The 20,534-nt window shown below is 39.0% G+C and overlaps 1 protein-coding gene across 2 annotated transcripts in view; it reads right to left on the reverse strand.

Moving 5' to 3' along the window:
- Positions 1 to 20,271, reverse strand: part of GABRA2 (gamma-aminobutyric acid type A receptor subunit alpha2) — a 135,936-nt gene extending 115,665 nt beyond the window's left edge. For both annotated transcript variants that reach the window (XM_036892541.2, XM_057502190.1), the window contains exons 1-3: positions 19,544 to 20,271; positions 18,517 to 18,604; positions 15,872 to 15,987 (exon numbers count right to left, since the gene is read on the reverse strand). In XM_036892541.2, the coding sequence (XP_036748436.2) occupies positions 15,872 to 15,987; positions 18,517 to 18,587 (187 nt within the window). In that variant the 5' untranslated portion in view covers positions 18,588 to 18,604; positions 19,544 to 20,271. The remainder of the gene's footprint in view (positions 1 to 15,871; positions 15,988 to 18,516; positions 18,605 to 19,543) is intronic.
- Positions 20,272 to 20,534: the final 263 nt, after the last annotated feature.

Below are 20,534 nucleotides of genomic sequence, written 5' to 3' on the forward strand. Positions count from 1 at the left end.
CATATCTTTCAATAGTCTTAAATGTAAATGGACTGAATGCACCAATCAAAAGACACAGAGTAATAGAATGGATAAAAAAGCAAGACCCATCTATATGCTGCTTACAAGAAACTCACCTCAAACCCAAAGACATGTACAGACTAAAAGTCAAGGGATGGAAAAACATATTTCAGGCAAACAACAGCGAGAAGAAAGCAGGGATTGCAGTACTAATATCAGACAAAATAGACTTCAAAACAAAGAAAGTAACAAGAGATAAAGAAGGACACTACATAATGATAAAGGGCTCACTCCAACAAGAGGACATAACCATTCTAAATATATATGCACCCAACACAGGAGCACCAGCATATGTGAAACAAATACTAACAGAACTAAAGGGGGAAATAGACTGCAATGCGTTCATTCTAGGAGACTTCAACACACCACTCACCCCAAAGGATAGATCCACCAGGCAGAAAATAAGTAAGGACACGGAAGCACTGAACAACACACTAGAGCAGATGGACCTAATAGACATCTATAGAACTCTACATCCAAAAGCAACAGGATGTACATTCTTCTCAAGTGCACATGGAACATTCTCCAGAATAGACCACATACTAGCCCACAAAAAGAGCCTCAGCAAAATCCAAAATACTGAAATTCTACCAACCAACATTTTACACCACAAAGGTATAAAACTAGAAATAAATTCTACAAAGAAAACAAAAAGGCTCACAAACACATGGAGGCTTAATAACATGCTCCTAAATAATCAATGGATCAACAAACAAATTAAAATAGAGATCAAGGAATATATAGAAACAAATGACAACAATAACACAAAGCCCCAACTTCTGTGGGACTCAGCGAAAGCAGTCTTAAGAAGAAAGTATATAGTGATCCAGGCACACTTGAAGAAGCAAGAACAATCCAAATGAATAGTCTAACATCACAATTATCAGAATTGGAAAAAGAAGAACAAAGGAGGCCTAAAGTCAGCAGAAGGGGGGACATAATAAAGATCAGAGAAGAAATAAACAAAATTGAGAAGAATAAAACAATAGCAAAAATCAATGAAACCAAGAGCTGGTTCTTTGAGAAAATAAACAAAATAGATAAGCCTCTAGCCAAACTTATTAAGAGAAAAAGAGAATCAACACAAATCAATAGAATCACAAATGAGAATGGAAAAATCACGACAGACTCCACAGAAATACAAAGAATTATTAAAGACTACTATGAAAACCTATATGCCAACAAGCTGGAAAACCTAGAAGAAATGGACAACTTCCTAGAAAAATACAACCTTCCAAGACTGACCAAGGAAGAAACACAAAAGTTAAAGAAACCAATTATGAGCAAAGAAATTGAAACGGTAATCAAAAAACTACCCAAGAACAAAACACCCAGGCCGGATGTATTTACCTCGGAATTTTATCAGACACACAGAGAAGACATAATACACATTCTCCTTAAAGTTTTCCAAAAAATAGAAGAGGAGGGAATACTCCCAAACTCATTCTATGAAGCCAACATCACCCTAATACCAAAACCAGGCAAAGACCTTGTCAAAAAAGAAAATTACAGACCAATACCCCTGATGAATGTAGATGCAAAAATACTCAATAAAATATTAGCCAACCGAATATAAAAGTATATCAAAAGGATCATACACCATGACCAAGTGGGATTCATCCCAGGGATGCAAGGATGGTACAACATTCGAAAATCTATCAACATCATCCACCACATCAACAAAAAGAAAGACAAAAACCACATGATCATCTCCATAGATGCTGAAAAAGCATTTGACGAAATTCAACATCCATTCATGATAAAAACTCTCAGCAAAATGGGAATAGAGGGCAAGTACCTCAACATAATAAAGGCCATATATCATAAACCCACAGCCAACATTATACTGAACAGCGAGAAGCTGAAACCTTTTCCTCTGAGACTGGGAACTAGACAGGGATGCCCGCTCTCCCCACTGCTATTTAACATAGTACTGGAGGTCCTAGCCATGGCAATCAGACAAAACAAAGAAATACAAGGAATCCAGATTGGTAAAGAAGAAGTTAAACTGTCACTATTTGCAGATGACATGATACTGTACATAAAAAACCCTAAAGACTTCACCCCAAAACTACTAGAACTGATATCGGAATACAGCAAAGTTGTAGGATACAAAATTAAAACACAGAAATCTGTAGCTTTCCTATACACTAACAATGAACCAATAGAAAGAGAAATCAGGAAAACAATTCCATTCACAATTGCATCAAAAAGAATAAAATACCTAGGAATAAATCTAACCAAAGAAGTGAATGACCTATACTCTGAAAACTACAAGTACTCTTAAGAGAAATTAAAGGGGACACTAACAAATGGAAACTCATCCCATGCTCGTGGCTAGGAAGAATTAATATCGTCAAAATGGCCATCCTGCCCAAAGCAATATATAGATTTGATGCAATCCCTATAAAACTACCAGCAACATTCTTCAATGAACTGGAACAAATAATTCAAAAATTCATATGGAAACACCAAAGACCCCGAATAGCCAAAGCAATCCTGAGAAAGAAGAATAAAGTAGGGGGGTTCTCACTCCCCAATTTCAAGCTCTACTATAAAGCCATAGTAATCAAGACAATTTGGTACTGGCACAACAACAGAGCCACAGACCAGTGGAACAGACTAGAGACTCCAGACATTAACCCAAACATATATGGTCAATTAATATTCATTTAAGGAGCCATGGACATACAATGGCGAAATGACAGTCTCTTCAACAGGTGGTGCTGGCAAAACTGGACAGCTACATGTAGGAGAATGAAACTGGACCATTGTCTAACCCCATATACAAAAGTAAATTCAAAATGGATCAAACACCTGAATGTAAGCCATGAAACCATTAAACTCATGGAAAAAAAATAGGCAAAAACCTCTTAGACATAAACATGAGTGACCTCTTCTTGAACATACACCCACGGGCAAGGAAAACAACAGAAAAATGAACAAGTGGGACTATATTAAGCTGAAAAGCTTCTGTACAGCAAAAGACACCATCAATAGAACAAAAAGGAACCCTACAGTATGGGAGAATATATTTGTTAATGACAGATCCAATAAAGGCTTGACATCCAAAATATATAAAGAGCTCACATGCCTCAACAAACAAAAATCAAATAGTCCAATTAAAAAATGGGCAGAGGAACTGAACAGACAGTTCTCCAAAAAAGAAATACAGATGGCCAACAGACACATGAAAAGATGCTCCACATCACTAATTATCAGAGAAATGCAAATTAAAACTACAATGAGGTATCACCTCACACCAGTAAGTATGGCTGCCATCCAAAAGACAAACAACAACAAATGTTGGCGAGGCTGTGGAGAAAGGGGAACCTCCTACAGTGCTGGTGGGAATGTAAACTAGTTCAACCATTGTGGAAAGCAGTATGGAGGTACATCAAAATGCTCAAAACAGACTTACCATTTGACCCAGGAATTGCACTCCTAGGAATTTACCCTAAGAATGCAGCAATCAAGTTTGAGAAAGACCAATGCACCCCTATGTTTATCGCAGCACTATTTACAATAGCCAAGAATTGGAAACAACCTAAATGTCCATCGGTAGATGAATGGATAAAGAAGAAGTGGTACATATACACAATGGAATACTACTCAGCCATAAGAAGAGGGCAAATCCTACCATTTGCAGCAACATGGATGGAGCTGGAGGGTATTATGCTCAGTGAAATAAGCCAAGCAGAGAAAGAGAAATACCAAATGATTTCACTCATCTGTGGAGTATAAGAACAAAGGAAAAACTGAAGGAACAAAACAGCAGCGGAATCACAGAACCCAAGAATGGACTAACAGGTACCAAAGGGAAAGGGACTGGGGAGGATGGGTGGGTAGGGACGGATAAAGGGGGGGAGGAAGAAGGTGGGTATTAAGATTAGCATGCATGGGGGGGTGGGAGAAAGGGGAGAGCTGTACAACACAGAGAAGACAAGTAGTGATTCTACAACATTTTGCTATGCCGATGGACAGTGACTGTAAAGGGGTTTATAGCGGGGACCTGGTATAGCAGAGAGCCTAGTAAACATAATATTCTTCATGTAAGTGTAGATTAAAGATAAAAAATTAAAAAAAAGAACGAAAAGGGGGATTACTTCATGATAGGATAAAACTAACTGTAAATCAACGATTAATGCATGCTTTAAATATCCTTAATTTTGATCACTTAAAGGGTGTCAGATGATCGGCTATGGAGGTACACTTTTCTGATAATATTCCTTTCTCTTAAAAAAAAAAAAAAAGGCAGTTCCTATGTGGTGACCTCCAATGAGTTCTACACAATGGTATAAAGGGCATATCAATGTGTGGGCAAAGGGTCTGTTTGTGTTTATACAGAGGATCAAAGCCTAATTTGGCTACCCCAAAAATGAACTAAGATACGATATGAAGAAGAACTTCGAACATCAGCACTCTCTGGAAGAGTCATACCAGAGGATGATCATCGAAAAAACCTCAACAAAGATCCAGGCGATGCTGCAGTTGTAGCTGCATTCATCCCACCAGTTCCTGGACTTGCCATTGGAATGAAGAAGGAGATATCTAAGCTGGCCTGTGTATACAGTAAAACAACAAATTTGACTGGATCTACAGTTGGAACTCAACCAAGAATTAGGAGAAGTGCAAGTTGTAGCGCTCCAAAGTCTTACAACTACAGACTATCTACTGTTAAAAGAACATATGGGATGTGAACAGTTCCCAGGAATGGGCTGTTTTAATTTGTCTGATTTCTCTCAGACTGTTCAAGTACAGTTGGACAATATCCATCATATCATAGACAAATTTTCACAAATGCCTAAGGTGCCTAACTGGTTTTCTTGGCCTCACTGGAGATGGCTGGTAATTATAGATCTGCTTTTGTTATGTAACTGTATTCCTATTATGTTAATGTGTGTGCGCAATTTAATTAGTAGTTTAAAACCTGCACATGCTTAAATTACTCTACAAGAAGACATGGCAAAGAAATAATCTTCCCATGTTTTCTTCTGTCTGCTACCTCTATAGCTTTTCTTCTTCCTTCCTAATTACAACCCTTAAATAGAATTCGTGCCTCATATCGAATTTACCGAGTATCATAATTCCTCCAAGTGCTAAAGATACCTCAAGACAAATGCTGGGCATAGAAGCCACAGGGCATAAATCTGCAAAGAAGTAAAAAGCTAACCTTTTCAAACAATATGACTTCTCTCTCACTTACCAACTTTACATCTCCCTGTATGGCCCCAGAAGATGACTGGTTAGCCAGAGACGGTAAGATTCCTCAAGGGAGGAACAACCTAAGACAGGCACAGTCGCAGGGGGGCCATCAGGTGAGAAACTGGGGATCAACAGAGGTGAGGCTTAGAACCTCACCCCCCCTGTTCTGAGAGAAATCTTCTGCATCCGTGGATGTTTTATTGCCCTTGTCTAGCTTGGATTAACACATAGTCTACAGGCACACACCTGATCATCTACATTTGCTCTCTTACAACACTAAACTAAGTTTTCTACCTTTATCTTACATCTACCTACCACTTCATCATTTTATTAAAAATAATAATAATAATAATAATAATAATAAAGGGAGAAATGTGGGATCCACATATAAATCAAGTGTAAAAATCAAACGAATATTCATATTTGACCTGATTGTTTATAGTTCATAATGCGTGATCAAAACCGAAAGTTTCTGTGATGACTGCCCTTGCACTGTTCACCATGTAAGAACTTATTCACTATGTAAGAATTTGTTCACCATGTAAGAACTAGTTCATTATACTTCAGAAGATTGGATACTCTTGAGAATTAGGCTTGGGGTTGATTAATGATTGTGCATTGAGTCCCCTATACAGAATTTTATTGTTGTTAACAACCATTTGATCAATAAATATAAGATATGCCCTCTCAAAAAAAAAAAAGAATAAACTGGAAATCTCTCATCCTTTTTTTCAGTCCCCCATGGTATTTGTCTTCCGCATCCAAACCACTCCTCTGATTCAAGTCTGGAGATGTCTCTGTCTCGGAAAGCTTTTAACACTCACCATTCTGAAAGCACCTGATCTTTTTACCTTCTTTTTTTTTTGTAATTTTTGTTTTTTTGATATTGTTAATGTACAATTACTTGAACAACATTATAGTTACTATACTCCCACCCCCGCTACATTATGTGTGCTAATCGTAATGTCCCTTTTCCCTCTTGTCCCTCCCTTCCCACCCATCCTCCCCAGTCCCTTTCTCTTTGTTAACTGTTAGTCCATTCTTGGGTTCTGTGAGTCTGCTGCTGTTTTGTTCCTTCAGTTTTTGCTTTGTTCTTAGGCTCCACAGATGAGTGAAATCATTTGATACTTGTCTTTTTACCTTCTTAACGTAAGTCAAATGCCTCCCTAATTCTTAGTAGAATACTGTAAGTAGCACTGCAAAACATTACCTAAACAATGGGCTTGAAAATGCTATTAGGTGACATTTATAATTTTTATCCTTTCTTCAGCTTTCCCCAACCTTGTGACTTAACTCTACTCCTCTACTCAGAGACAGAATCCAGTTGTACTACTCATTGCATCACATTCTTGAAACATTCCTAAAATCTATTAGACTTTGCTAACCATCTCCATAAAATAATTGAAAATAGCAGAATCTTCTTTTTGACACAGTTTTCCTATGGATACTAAGCCAGAAGAAAAAACCTTACATTTTCTATTATTATATTTTAAATCAAATTGGTGCACCCTAACTGAACATATTCTCAAACTTTAATGCAGAAGGAATGGCACCCACACACTCCTGGAACAATCTTTGTGCCACATTTTTCACTCATTCCCTTGAAAAAGAACTAACATCCTGAATATTAATAAAGATATTTATAAAAAGGATGTTCTTATAATAGAGGACTATTTTTTAAAATTTTATGTGAATTTTTTTTTTGTTTTTAACATTGCTTAAATATTGAAATAAACAAGAGGAAATAAAAAATATGAAATCAAAATTGACATCACAACTCATATCAAATTAAAATAGGGATGAACTCATAATTTTTGACATGCTATTTTTGGAATTTATTAAAAAGTTTAATTAAAACATAAAAAGACATGAAAACTATTACTTAAAATGCAAACCTCCATGGAGAATTTGAAGGGATGTCTTATAAATGATATCCTTAATTTGATGAGCTTCTAAAAATAGGCAATTATTTTAGAGTTAACATTCATTTTATTCTTATGCACTACTGTTAAATAAGACTTGTACCCTGACGAATGAAGATATTTCAAGTTAAAAACAAGTTTTCAGAATTCTGTTTGTTGTCAGCTCTTTAACAATTCAAAAGAAATAAACTTAATTCTCATTATATTAATCCTTATGTAATTTTTTTTATTTCACAGGGAATGTGTAGTTATTATTTAACTCACCTGTAGCTCAAAAAAAATTAAGGTAAGGAAGAAAAAAGTTTTCTTAATAAAGACAACTAGGAGTACTCAGAAGTTTCAACTGGAATTAGCACTTCCCTTACTATGTGTGGGAATGCCACCCTTAACATAAACAGTCTCAACACTCTGCTACAGCCACAGACAGACATGCACAGACAAGATGTTACACTTGTCTGTAGATACCATAATGCTCAGCCTAACAGTAAATACACCAGAAATCACTCTTCCCTTTATGAGAAAAGACAATAAAGAATGTTCAATAAAGAAAACAAAGGGTTATTACAGTATTCTTAACTAAGAAGGGAAAGAAAAAAACAATCTCTAGAATACTCAAAAGGCAGAAAGAGCCAAAATATGGTATATGAATTTCTGCAAAGACTGGGTCTTCGTCAAGGTATTCCTAGCACTTAAATCAGAACCCAGCAAATACTTGGCCATTGTAAGAAACCACTGAATGAATGAGCTATCCTTATGGAAACAGACTTGGCTAACTCCAATTACGTGGTACCAGGAAAAGTGATTTCTTACATCTCTCAACTTCAGTACCATGTTCTTATAATGAGACATGCTGTGTTATACTATTTCAGTTCTTTGGAGAATCATAGTTTACCTACTTTTATCTATTCTCTGAGGAACTCCATTCCCCAGAAACCAACACCACACCACACCTTTACATACTGCCAAGTGCCTAGCACATCATAAGCCTTCAACACACATGTATAAAGCAACAGAATACTAGATTAATTTAATTTGACTCTTTCCATGTTAACACATTGAAAAGTAATGAATTGCTGACTGGCCAAGCTGTTCACTTGGCCATCTCCACAACCTATTACAGATTTCTACAATATGACTGACCTGTAGCAATCAAAAAATAATACCAGCACAAATGGATCAGTCATGCTTCTGGTCCAATTGGTCCACTGTGTTTTAAATGGAGAGGGGAGGAAAATTTTGATTGCACCTGAGCTTAAATGCTACAGGGAAAACAATCCAGTGAGTAAGGCATGCTTGCGCCTGGAAGAGCAAAAATAACAATCCCTCAAAATCATGACTGAGGGCAACCTTTCTAACAGCAATGGCTGAGAGAACAAACTGCTATTAACCAAAAATGGTTTAAGGTGAAAACAAAGCCTTAGTGTTTGTTTACTGAAACATGAGTAGTATTCCCCTGGTCATGCATTTCAATGATGTCACCTTGAACTTTGCCAGAAACATGCTGTTTGGGAAGAAAGTGCCACCATCCAATCTAATGCACACCGTTGCTGCCAGCTACTCAGTCTGCCTTTTGAATAAAAGACTCAACAGCTATATATCTAGTGACAACAATAAGCCTCAGAGTTCTGCCAAACCACCTGGCTCGAGCTGTTTCTGAAGCCACCTGTCTGGGTGCCACCTGACGGGAGAGGACAAGCACTGGGGGTGGAGGTGCAGCAGTGCGAACATGGCCCTCCGTCTTGCCTCGAAATATTAAAGGAATCCAAATATCTGTGCTCCCCATCACCCTGTGTCTAGCGGAAGCTAGCACATGCTGCGATGATGCCCATTCTACTTCCATCCCAGGAGGAGAGCAGGACAGGCCCCAGGCAGAACTGAAGGAACTGACTCTGGAAGTCGTGTCCAGTGTCCTCCCTTCCCGACACAGCCCACCCAAGGCAGCCAGTGCCTTTCTGCTTTCTCGGTTTCATGCCTCCCACAGAATAATTTTAACTAAATAGGAAATGACAAATGACTTGACAAGAGTCATGCACACTTTTACAAAAGCCATTTACACACTTGTATGAAATCGCCCTGACTTACTTCCATTTCCTCACTCACACAGGGTTCCCTGTGACCTTTAGGCAAACTCAAGTGGGTGGAGATGAGCTGGTGGCAGAGAAAAAGGCTGAAAGGTGTGAAATCTTCTTATGCCTAAGGCTTATTCTGAAGGTTATACTCTGGGAATGGTGGGAACCCCAGAAGGCTGGGTAGTAAGGGAAGAGGGACTAGTTTCTGGATTATCTCATATCTCTTTGTGAGCACCAGTTCCAATCACAAGTGCTGAATGAGAAGGAAAATGCCCCACATCACAGCTTTTCAAAGAAGCAGAGGCCCCACTATTGGAGTTTACCCCGCCTTCATCTGAGACTAGAAATACTTAGTCTCCTCCTTTCTGCTCATCTCGCAACCTGTCCTCCCTCCCTGTTCCAATTCTATACAGAGATCCCAGATTATTCTCAGTGTGTTCCCTCCCTCCAGGTGCCTCCCCCACCCCTCACCTCCTATGATGCTGTCAAGCATCAGGCTGACACTCTACAGCTGCAAAACCCAGCGTTCTTGCCATTCAAGTACCCGCTACATCCTAGGTTAGGGTGGGGGACACGCTTTCACATGTACATCCCTAAAATCATTATGAATGTCATATAGTTAGGTTTTTAGTCTGTAAATATATTTCTGATACTTTAAGCTAAGCAAATTCAGTATTATGAGTTGATGATGCCAAATTGTATGTCATGATAATTATAAAAACAGTAAGTATGTTGTATTTCATCTGTGGTTTTTTTCCAGAGATTTTCTATATATATACAAAGCTATGTCTATAAAATGAAACAAATTGTATAAGAAACACAAACGTCTCCTTTTTTTAAAACTGGATTTTATGTGCTACAAATGTATCCTTTTTTAGAAGTAATAGCTTTGATAAATTAAGTGAAACACTGGGTGATGCCCTCTATGGCCTTCAGAGTAGTAGTAATGGGACCAACAATAACAGTAGTAAGTTTCCACTACTTGCCAGACACTCCAAATAAAGACCCACTGATAAATAAGGAATCCAAAGCAAGGCGAGGTTGAGCAACATGCTCAGAGTTTTGTAGTTATCATGTGTCGGCAATAGAATTCAAATCCAAAGGTGTTGGTATCCAGAGGCATTGATCTTAGGCACTTTTATAAAGTAGTATGATGCTATTTTGAGGTCAGCATCCCTCTTAGGTTCTGGGAGATATCATATTTTTCTGTATTAATTTTTACCCACTGAATAGCCTATATTTTATTTTTGTAAATTTGGGAATAGCAACTTTCACAGAAACATGTCATCATCTATCTCTCTATAGCCTGAGGATAAATATCGAAGAGTGAAGTTGGAAACTGACCCTCAGTCCCCAAGTCTATGATCTGAAATCATGTTTCTCATGGCTTTAAACACAAAGCTTCTTTGAGATTTCGGAGTATAAAACAAGAGCATGATAGGGAAGAAGTCTATCTAGACAACCTCCTCAAAACAGCCTTTCAAAATGCAGTTAAGCATGGTACTCAATCTAGATTTTCCAGACTGAATCTATAATTTTGATACCAAGCCTTGTCATTCCTAATAGTTGTCACTGCTGAGCAGTGTGGACCTTGGCTGTCATAAATAAACGAGGCCTGTCTACATGTTCATTTTTCCAATGACCCCGTGAAATTGGTCCAAAAAACAAATGCTGCTCCTTTTATTCATTTAACAATTTGAAAGCCTGTTATGGAATGTAAAAATCCATGTTTGTTATCCCGAATTGTTAGCGCCAATGACTAAAATGAGAACAAAAGAGAAAATTAATTCAGTTATTAGTTCTAGCTAATCTGAATGTACGGTCTTGGTAGGTAAGATATAAAGGCAAACCCAGCTCAGGCTTCCAGGCGCACAAGGAAGTATGCCTACCAAGGGCGCACAACCTGCCAGTATTTTCTTGGCATGTTTTCAAAGTCACTACCCCCAAGATGAGGTTCTCTTTGTAGCTGATGTTCTCCTCTGCTCTTACTGACAATCCTAATGCCTGTCGATTGTCCATCACATTATGCTTCCTTAAGGGTTTTAATTCAGTTCAGCTGCATAATATCCTTGTGAGAGATAAGTAGAATAAGTGGGCCCTCACCTCTGGTTTCCCTGATGAGTAAAGTAAGTCACATCTGGGATAAATGAATCAGCCAAAATCACACAGTTCAAGGCAGAATCACAGATGGCATAAGTTCAGGAGTTGCAGTAACTGGTGTAATAACTCTTTCAACTTACCAAGAAGTCAGCAACGAATATGCTGACATTAAGAGTGAAAGACCAGTGTGATAATTACATAATAATTGCTCTACTGATTTTAAAGATAAGGTAAGTTCTATGGTTGATTTCAAAGTAGCACACTAAAAAAATAAAATTAAGGAATAAAATTAAAATTCACTCAAGAAATATTTAATTGAATGCTTACTATGTGCCAGGTGCCATTCTAGATGCTGAGGTAGAGACACCAGCAAACCAAGCAATGAAACAGGCAAACATCCCTGACCTTAATGAACATACGTTCTAGCAAAAGGGACAAAACTTAGCAATTGACATAATGGTAACAAACAAATAAATTACATATGAAATGTACATACATGTTTTAAATTATATAAATTGTATATTAAAAATAATAAATGCTAAAGAAAAAAATGAAGCTATAAGGAGATTAGAATTGCTAAGGGATGGACAGATTTGTAGTATTTATTTGGTTAGACAGAGTAGGCCTCATTGAGAAGGTGGGATCAAGGGATATCCAGGGAAGAGGGAACAGCCCGGAAAAATGCCCCAAAGAGCAGCCGGTGTGTTCAAAGGACAGAAAGGAAGCCAGTGTGACTGCAGCAGGCTCAGCAGGGAGGTGAAGCCAAAGGAAGAATAGGGAGGCAGATGATGCATGGCCTTGGCAGCCACCACAAGAAATGTGGTTTTCATTCTGAATGAAGTAGAAACCATTGCTGGATTTTGAGCAGTTGACTGGACTGATCTGACTTACATTTTGAAGAGGATCTGTTATTAATCATAAAATATCTTAAAATTGTATTACTCAACATATTGTATAATCTTTGTCACATATATGAATCCCAAAGTATCCTACTCTTCTCAGAAGAAAATACTATTATTCCCACCTTCCCAAAGGTAAAAAAAAAATCAAGACTCAGAATGTCTAAGCAACTTCTCTAGGGTGAGGTCTAGAAAGGGCCAGGTGAAAAGAACAATTTTTCTTACTCATAGTGCAAAACTGATTGCTCTGTCCTATGTACTCTTTTATATAAAATTATAAAAGGAAAGAAAACAATAATTGAGATTAATTATCCAGATTCTCCATCAATAGACATGTTCAGTTTGATATAGTAAAATTGAATCAAATTCACTTTTTTTTCTTTATTATTAATTTCTGGGACATAATGATCCAATTAATTTCCTTGAACCTCTATTTGAAATGACATACAAATATTCAGGCTAAAAATTTTGGTGTAGAAGTAATCATAATAAGCATTTAAATTTTACAACAGTACATTTAGAAAGTTTTTTGAAGTCTTTAACTTATTAATTATTAATGTTCTGCTGCATGCCAGTCACTGTACTAAATTCTTTTCATACATCATTGTTATTTAATGTTCATCAAAATCTCTAAGAATAGTATTACTAATCTCATTTTATATATTACAAATGTGAGGCTAAAAGGTTAAGCACTGAAAGGTTTCCAGGATGGCTCAGTACCAGAGCTGGGATTTGACTTACATCTCCACAGTCTAAAGTTATGTTCTCTTTACTAAGGCACACCACCTTCCTGCAGCATGACACTCAACATATCACCTCAACATTCCTAACAAAAAGGTCAGCTAGATATGAGTAACCCCACTTTACAAATTATTAAACGTTAAGCAATCAACATTTATTTAATAGCTACAATATGCAAATCAATATTTAGTTGCTGAGAGCAGAGAAGATTTATGACACAATATTTTGCCTCAATGACCTTACAATCTTGTTAAGTTAACAAGGGACACATAAAAAGGCAATAAATAATCCAAGATAGCACATAATAAGTACCAAACAAGATATAGAGCCAACAACCACCAAAGAAATTCAACAGAGAGAAAACTGAATCTGAGTGCTTTAATTCAGTTATGAAAGGTCTTTGCTGAAGAAGACCAGCATTGAGGTGGTCTTTATAAGAAAGGTAGGGTTTAGATCACCAGAGAGGATGAGGGAAAATAAATCCAGTGAGAAGGAATCATATGGCCAAAGGCCAAGGGAGCAGACGTTAATGGATTATCAAGAGAAAACGAGGAGATGTGTTTGAAGTGCAGGAGGGATGGGAGGCCAGGTAAAAAGGAAGCCAGGGAAGTAGACTGCAGAAAACCTTGATTGGCAAATTAGGAATCTAAGGCTGGTGGGTGGGAATAGATCTTCATTGAAATGCTGATATGTGGCACCTGCTTTGCGTACCTTTCATTTATGTAGTCCTCTCAACAAACCTATAAGGGAGAAAAATAGATATATCATGGCCATCTTAAGTGAAAGGAAACAGATTATCTGACCAAGGCACAGATTTGTGTGAGGCTGGAGCATAAATTTCAATCTAGATGCATCTGCTTCCAAGGCCTATATTCCCTTCACTACCCCTCACTGCCATCTACCAAAAGGTAATGGGAACTACGGAAGGTATCTGATGAAGAGAATAGAGTGAAATACAAAAAGCATTGTAAGAATAAAATTAACTAGCCTGTGTCCACTATCAGAAAGGAGTGGGAAGTCATTAGGCAGGAAGAGCCACTGAGTCTACTGCATTAACCCAAATAATATGGTGATGAGGATCTCTGTAAAAGTATTTACATTCAGGCATTTAGTCAATACACATCTTTATAAGCAACTTAATATTGCAAAGTTGTCAAGCTGGTAATAACCAGCCTATCTATACCAATTAACTGCTGACACTGGAAGTAAAAAAAAATGTAAGAGATATGATAAAAGAAATGTGACAGCAGAGATCACAATTCCCACATCCTGCACAGGTAGCTTCTACTACAACCACACACACACACACAGTGTAAATAGTTCCCCTAAAAACTAAAAGAGACAAAAATCTAAGGTCTAGCTCAAATAGTAAGGTTTTCTGATAGCACATGACTTATTTAAAAATAATACCTATGGCTTAGGAAAAACACCTGCCTTAGTGCCATCTACCTCTTACAGCATCATCGTGAATTATGACGGCCTCGTGCTAGGCATATTTCTATGGTTTGGCGATAGCTCATTGTCAGATACGATAACATGGACAGTGACTTCTTATATCCAAGCTCATTAGACATATTAATTACTAAGAAATATTCTTTTCCTTCTAGTTTTTCCCTTTAGAAAACTATGTGTATATTAAAGACTTGGATTCTCTTTGAGAGGTACAGTGTGTCATCTTCCTCCACCCACGTCTTCTTGAAATGATAGGCATCACTTAGGGATTCAAGTCAAAAACTGAATGCATTAAATGACATATTATTTCACAACTGGTTGGATTTTTCCTGACTTTTTTTGACTCCTGGACAATCCAAACCATACAACTGCCAAACATATATGCAATTAAAACCAGCTACATTTCTCAGAGGAAGTATTTACATTCAGGCATTTATCAATACACATCTTTATAAGCAACTTAATATTGCAAAGTTGTCAAGTTGGTAATAACCAGCCTATCTATACCAATTTGTGATTAGTATCAACTGTTCAATTACTTTGTCTTAATTTTAAATTAACTGTTAAACTGTATATATATATATATATATATATATACATACACACATATATATCATGTTAGCATTGATGAGTAACAGTCTTTTAACTCTGAATCCTTTCAGTAATTACCTACCCTATTTTTCACCTAATCTCCTTTGGATCACCTAGCCATGCTGAAGGATAATTAAAATTTAGCATATTAGCCAAGCCTAATTTCTTTTACCTTTATGGATATAAACAGATTTTTTTTTCTGAGTTGAAAATTAATCTTCAAATGTGAAATCAAGCTGTGCCACAGTCCAATAAACTTAGGCCTCCAGCTAATATATATTTAAAATGTCTTTGAAAGTTCCAAGAATGCCAAACTTGTGTTATATTTCAGAAATGATATTTGTGTAAAGAAATATCATCATAGACTCCTGAAAAGTATTTTTGTTGAAATACAACCCAGATATTATTTTGCATTTTTTTAACATTCCTTAATTTCTGCATATCTATACTGGTGTGAAAATAGGTATCAGAAAATGTGGTGAAAGAAACCAATGATAGTACACACAAGCATATCTGTTCTGCTCAGTGATGTTCTACTTTAACATATTCTAAGTTTGAAAAACTAAGCCATTATAAATAAATGAATTTAAAAACTATCCAGGCGGTAAGTCTGGGCTCTATGTGGCTTTAGACATTCTATGAAAGATATGCTAAATACATTATATGTGTATAAAAGGAATTACAGATAATAGAAATTAAGGTTTATAAAATAAACATTATTTTTTTAATACATGGCAATGCATTCATATGTAAAATGTATTAAAACAGGTATTATTCTTAACTTTTCAAGGCATTATTTTGTGAGCATTTAAAAAAGTAAAACTATTTTTACCTCCCAGTCCTGGTCTAAGCCGATTATCATAACCATCCAGAAGTCTGTCTAGAATTCTTGTAAAGATGGTAATGTTATTTTTAGCCTCATCTTCTTGGATGTTAGCCAGCACCAACCTAAACAGATAATTTTACAAGCTGATATATATATACATATGTGTATTTTGCAACTGCCAACATGTTCTTCTTCCTTTATTTGAATTTTAAGCCTCCCTCAGCTATTAGTGGCACCCATTTTCCTTCTTTTTTCACCTCTATAAATACCAGTATGTCAATGGGAAGGTAAACATACTATTGAAACGGATAGTAAATACTAGATGATCAGAAAGTTTGATGTTTATTTCAGATTTCTACCACTTAACATTCTGTGTGGAATATTCATCTTTTTCCAAAATCCATTCCCTAAAATATATTATGATCACAGATAATCACATGCAGACCTTAGTAATGCTATCCTGCATTTAGAAAGGTACAGTGACCAAAGGGACACCTGACATAGTTCATCAATGATTTGAATATTAATTGGAAAATAAACTGCTTTCTTGGAGACACAAAATTTCTCTATCTTCCTCATAAATATCTTTCTTTCTCTCCTTATGTTTTTTTCTCTTTTAAACCAGGATGATTTCCTTACTTTGGGTATACCTCCACCCAATGGCCAAGTGCAATATAGACATCAGGGAAACTCCGCTGGCTGTTTTCCAGGCTCCACTGTGGCCAGAAGTAGAGATGGGCTCTGGCAGTACCAGCAGCACACACAGCTGCAGAGGGCCTCGGAGGGGCTACCCTCCGGACTGGTCTCTGAGGAGAGTGATAGGGGTCACCTAAAGGGGCACATGCCAGCCATGTGTGTGTGAGTGTGTGAGTGTGCGTCTTTATGTGGGGGGGAGAGGGGAGTGAGAGAGAGAGAGGAGAACAAATTTGTGGAAAGAACAAATGGTCTTAAAATATCACCAGAAGAGGGTTAGAAACAGTGATTTTCTCCATTATTTCACCATCAGAAAGCCAGAGACCTGATTTTGTGACATCCAGAAATTTGGTGCAGAAGCAACTGGATGTAAAAAAACAGAATGTCCCTTTCCACTGCCATTTTTTTCCCCCAGAATGATTCAGAGATTTAAATTACTGGTCCTAAAAAAGAATCATTTATATAATAGAATAAAATACTGGCATGAACATTACTGGTCAAATACAGAACAGAAAACCAGTAGAGGGAAATATGGCTAAGTATTGAAGATTGTCAATGATTATTAATAAACCATGGTGTGTTCTTTCCTTTAAAATCAAAGATTACACATAATTGCATTCTGATCAAGGTGTATTGTGTAAAATACCACTGACAGAGTCAATTTGCATTTAAATGATTACACAACTAGCAGCTAAAAATAGTCATAATATATCAAAAAATTGGTGACCAACTTCAAATAAATACTGCCTTGAGAGCAGAGAAAATGTTAGAACACTGATAAGGTCATTTAAAAATTATGTAAGCAAGTGTACTCATACCCTGCATCATCAAAAGTTTCTATATTACCTTACATGAATTTTAAAACTAATAATCATCATAGTCATAAAGTTCCACATAGAAATTTTCACTGGAAAGTGTTTTTTAATCACAAATTACATTTTCTTCCCAAATTCAAAATTATTATTTTAAATGAGGAGCTATTTTCCAATGAAAAATAAGTCTTTCTAAAGAGAGTCCTTCTCAGTCTAGAAGGCATTTTCATACTTTGATAACTACTTGGTTAGGAAAATGAAAATTGGAAGGAAAATAAAGGTATAATAAGGACATTGTTTTTTAAAAAAGGAATAGCTACATGAACATTCTTATGAATCTTATATTTTAAATCCTCTGGTATCTTGAAAACCATATCTTAAATTTAGGTAAAAAATAAAAGATGCTGACTGATGAAAAATATCAGAAAAAACTACAGCTTTTCTGATGATGTATTGAAAGCAATAAAAAATTTATTTCAGGTTTGTAGAATATAGGCAAAACAAAATCAGTTACATGTTTAAAGCAAGTACTCTTTAAAACAGTAACCATTTTAGAAATAAAATATCCCTAAATCAGTAATATGAAAAGTTGATTAATGAATCAAGCTTTTGTTTTATTGTTTGTGATTGTGAAGTTGTATACTACCTCCACCTAGAGGTTTAAGACTCACACATCATTTAGTATTTGGGTTTTCTACGTTGACTGAAAGTGCCAAGACCATAAAAAAAAAAGAAGAAGAAAGAAAGAAAATATTAAGTTGACACTCAAATCGTTTTAGCTTGTGCTTTTCTGTTTAGCTTAAAAGAAAACTTGGCGCTTTTACTGAGTTTTAGCGTCATAAGTGCATATAATTTAACCATTTCAATTCCTTGTAAGAATATGCCATTCAAAGAATATTCTTTTCAGCGATTTTTTAAAAGAAACTGTTTCTGTTCACTTTTATATTTTAAGGCTAAAAACAAGAGGCAGTGAACTTTTTATAGTCTGCTACTTCATTGTTCAGTTTCCTGGTACAACCTTTTCTTATGAGAAATGATTCTTCAAAATACTTAAGCATCTAAAAGCTACACCTGCATTGATGACATTCAAGAAACAGACCTTTATCCTTAATTTTAAAAGCCAAATACAATAAATAAATGTCTCACCTCGCTGGGTCCCGTAACAGGAAAACAAGAAGCAGCAATTGTACGTTGTAGATGTGCAATTTTGTCTTCATTGCCGCTCTTTGTAGAACTACGGAAGAAAACCAAAAGGCACTTAAAATTACGTTCAGTCTCACCATCCAAACAGCCCAACAGAATGTCATTTCACTTGAGAACTGGAGTTCAAGCTATGGAGATTACTCCAGTGGAGTCTGTAAGAAGTGATGATTTGGGGGCGTGTGTGGTGGGGGTGTCTCTTCTGTTCTTTCCTTTCTTTTTTTTCTCTTTACAGCAAGATGACCACACAGACTTTGCTCTGCCAGGAACTTCCCCCGGCTCCATCGCCAGCACACCCTGTTCTGAGCTCACACACACACATGCAATGATAACACACGGGACCCTGAACTGCTATAAGAGCCAGAGAAGAGCCTAGGCTGACGGGAGAGGGGAAAAGGGCAGGAGAGGTGGATGCCTCATGCAGCGGTCCCCTCCACCACGACCACCCCCGCAGCCACAGTGGGAAAAGCAAGGGGAAGCCAGCCCACTTTTCTGATTCTTTTTATTACGGCGAACTGCAGTCCTCTCTCTTTCACTTCTTTGCTCCCTCTAAAATAAAATCGAATAAAATAGCCTCCCTCCCTGCCCACCCACAGCTGCCCAAGACCACGTCTCGGAGGCAGCGGGGCTCGGCTCCGCGGCTCGAAGCGGCGCGGCGGGCCGCTGCTCGAGAGCCGAGGAGCACCGGCGAGCGGCGAGCAGGGAGGCGCGGCAGCCGCCGAGCGAAGTTGGAGACAAGCAGAGAGCCAGGCTAGCGTGCGGCCGCGCGGGCGTCTCGGGTCGCACCGTAGTTGCAAAGACGCTTCTGGGGATGAGTATCGGAATTATTTTTCAAATGTGCGGGGGAGGAGGGGCGACCTGAACCTCTCGGTGTCCGGCGAGCGTCGGGAACAGGGTGCGGAGAGATGACCGTGCCTGGTAGGGAAAAGGGCAGGGGAAGGGGGCCCTGTTGGCACCGCCTGTGCGACCTTACCTGAAACAGCAAGCAGGACTGGGGGTGCTCCTCCCTCGGCCCGGATCTTGAGAAGATAGGAAACTTGAGAGACAGACAGACAGACAGACAGGCCGGCTGCAGCAGCCCAGCGGCCCGGGAGCGGCGCACCGGCGGGAGCCGGAGGGGAGCGCGAGTGGCGACGGCAGCGGCGGCGCGAGGAGTAGCAGGAGGCGAAGGCGTCCGTAGTGGCGCTGCGGGCGGAGCGGGGAGGAGGCGCGGGGGGAGCGCGGGCAGGGCGCGCGGGAGGCGGACGCGGGCGGAGGCGCGGGGAGCGCGGGCAGTGGCGGGCGCGAGCCCCGCGCCTGGAGGAGGAGGAGCCAGACCCGGGAGGAGCGTTGCCGAGGTTCCCGGGAACGCGGGACTCCCACCCCGCCCCGACCCCGGTGGGCGCCCGCCGGGCACCTGCAGCGGCCCAGCCCCGGGCGGCGTGAGAGCCCGTGTGCGCCCCGAGCGCCGCTCCCCGCGCCCGCGCCGCGCCCAGGAGCGGCGCCCACGCCCCGCCTAGGGCTGCTTCCCGCGGCCGCCCACCGGGACCGCCGGAGGCCCCGAGGCTCCTGGGGGTGGGGGCTGCCGGTAGGTGCTGGCGCGGAGCCGGGAGGCAGCACGTCTGTGCGGCCCTAGATCCCCGGCGCCTCGCTCTGCCTCCAGCCCCCCGAAACCCCCGACACCGGAGCGAGGTGGCTGCCGAGGAGAGGTAAAGAGGGACCGCTCCCGCTGGAGGGCGAGGGCACTTAGCACGCCTTTACTTAGTCATCAGCGTATCCACGCAGCACCAAGTTCAAGGCATATTGAGTGGAACCCGACATCAGGAAGTTTCTTTGATTTCCTGAGCCCTCTATTAAGAGCATTCTTTTCTTCACACTCCTGCATCAAGACCAATTTCCCTCAAAGCCCCGAGAGCTGGAGAATTCTCGCTAGCCACTCGGTGAAGTTATTTTGCAGACTCTACACCGTGAGAAACCTCCCGTTC

This window comes from Manis pentadactyla, chromosome 5 (assembly GCF_030020395.1).
Source record: "Manis pentadactyla isolate mManPen7 chromosome 5, mManPen7.hap1, whole genome shotgun sequence".
NCBI lineage: Eukaryota > Metazoa > Chordata > Mammalia > Pholidota > Manidae > Manis > Manis pentadactyla.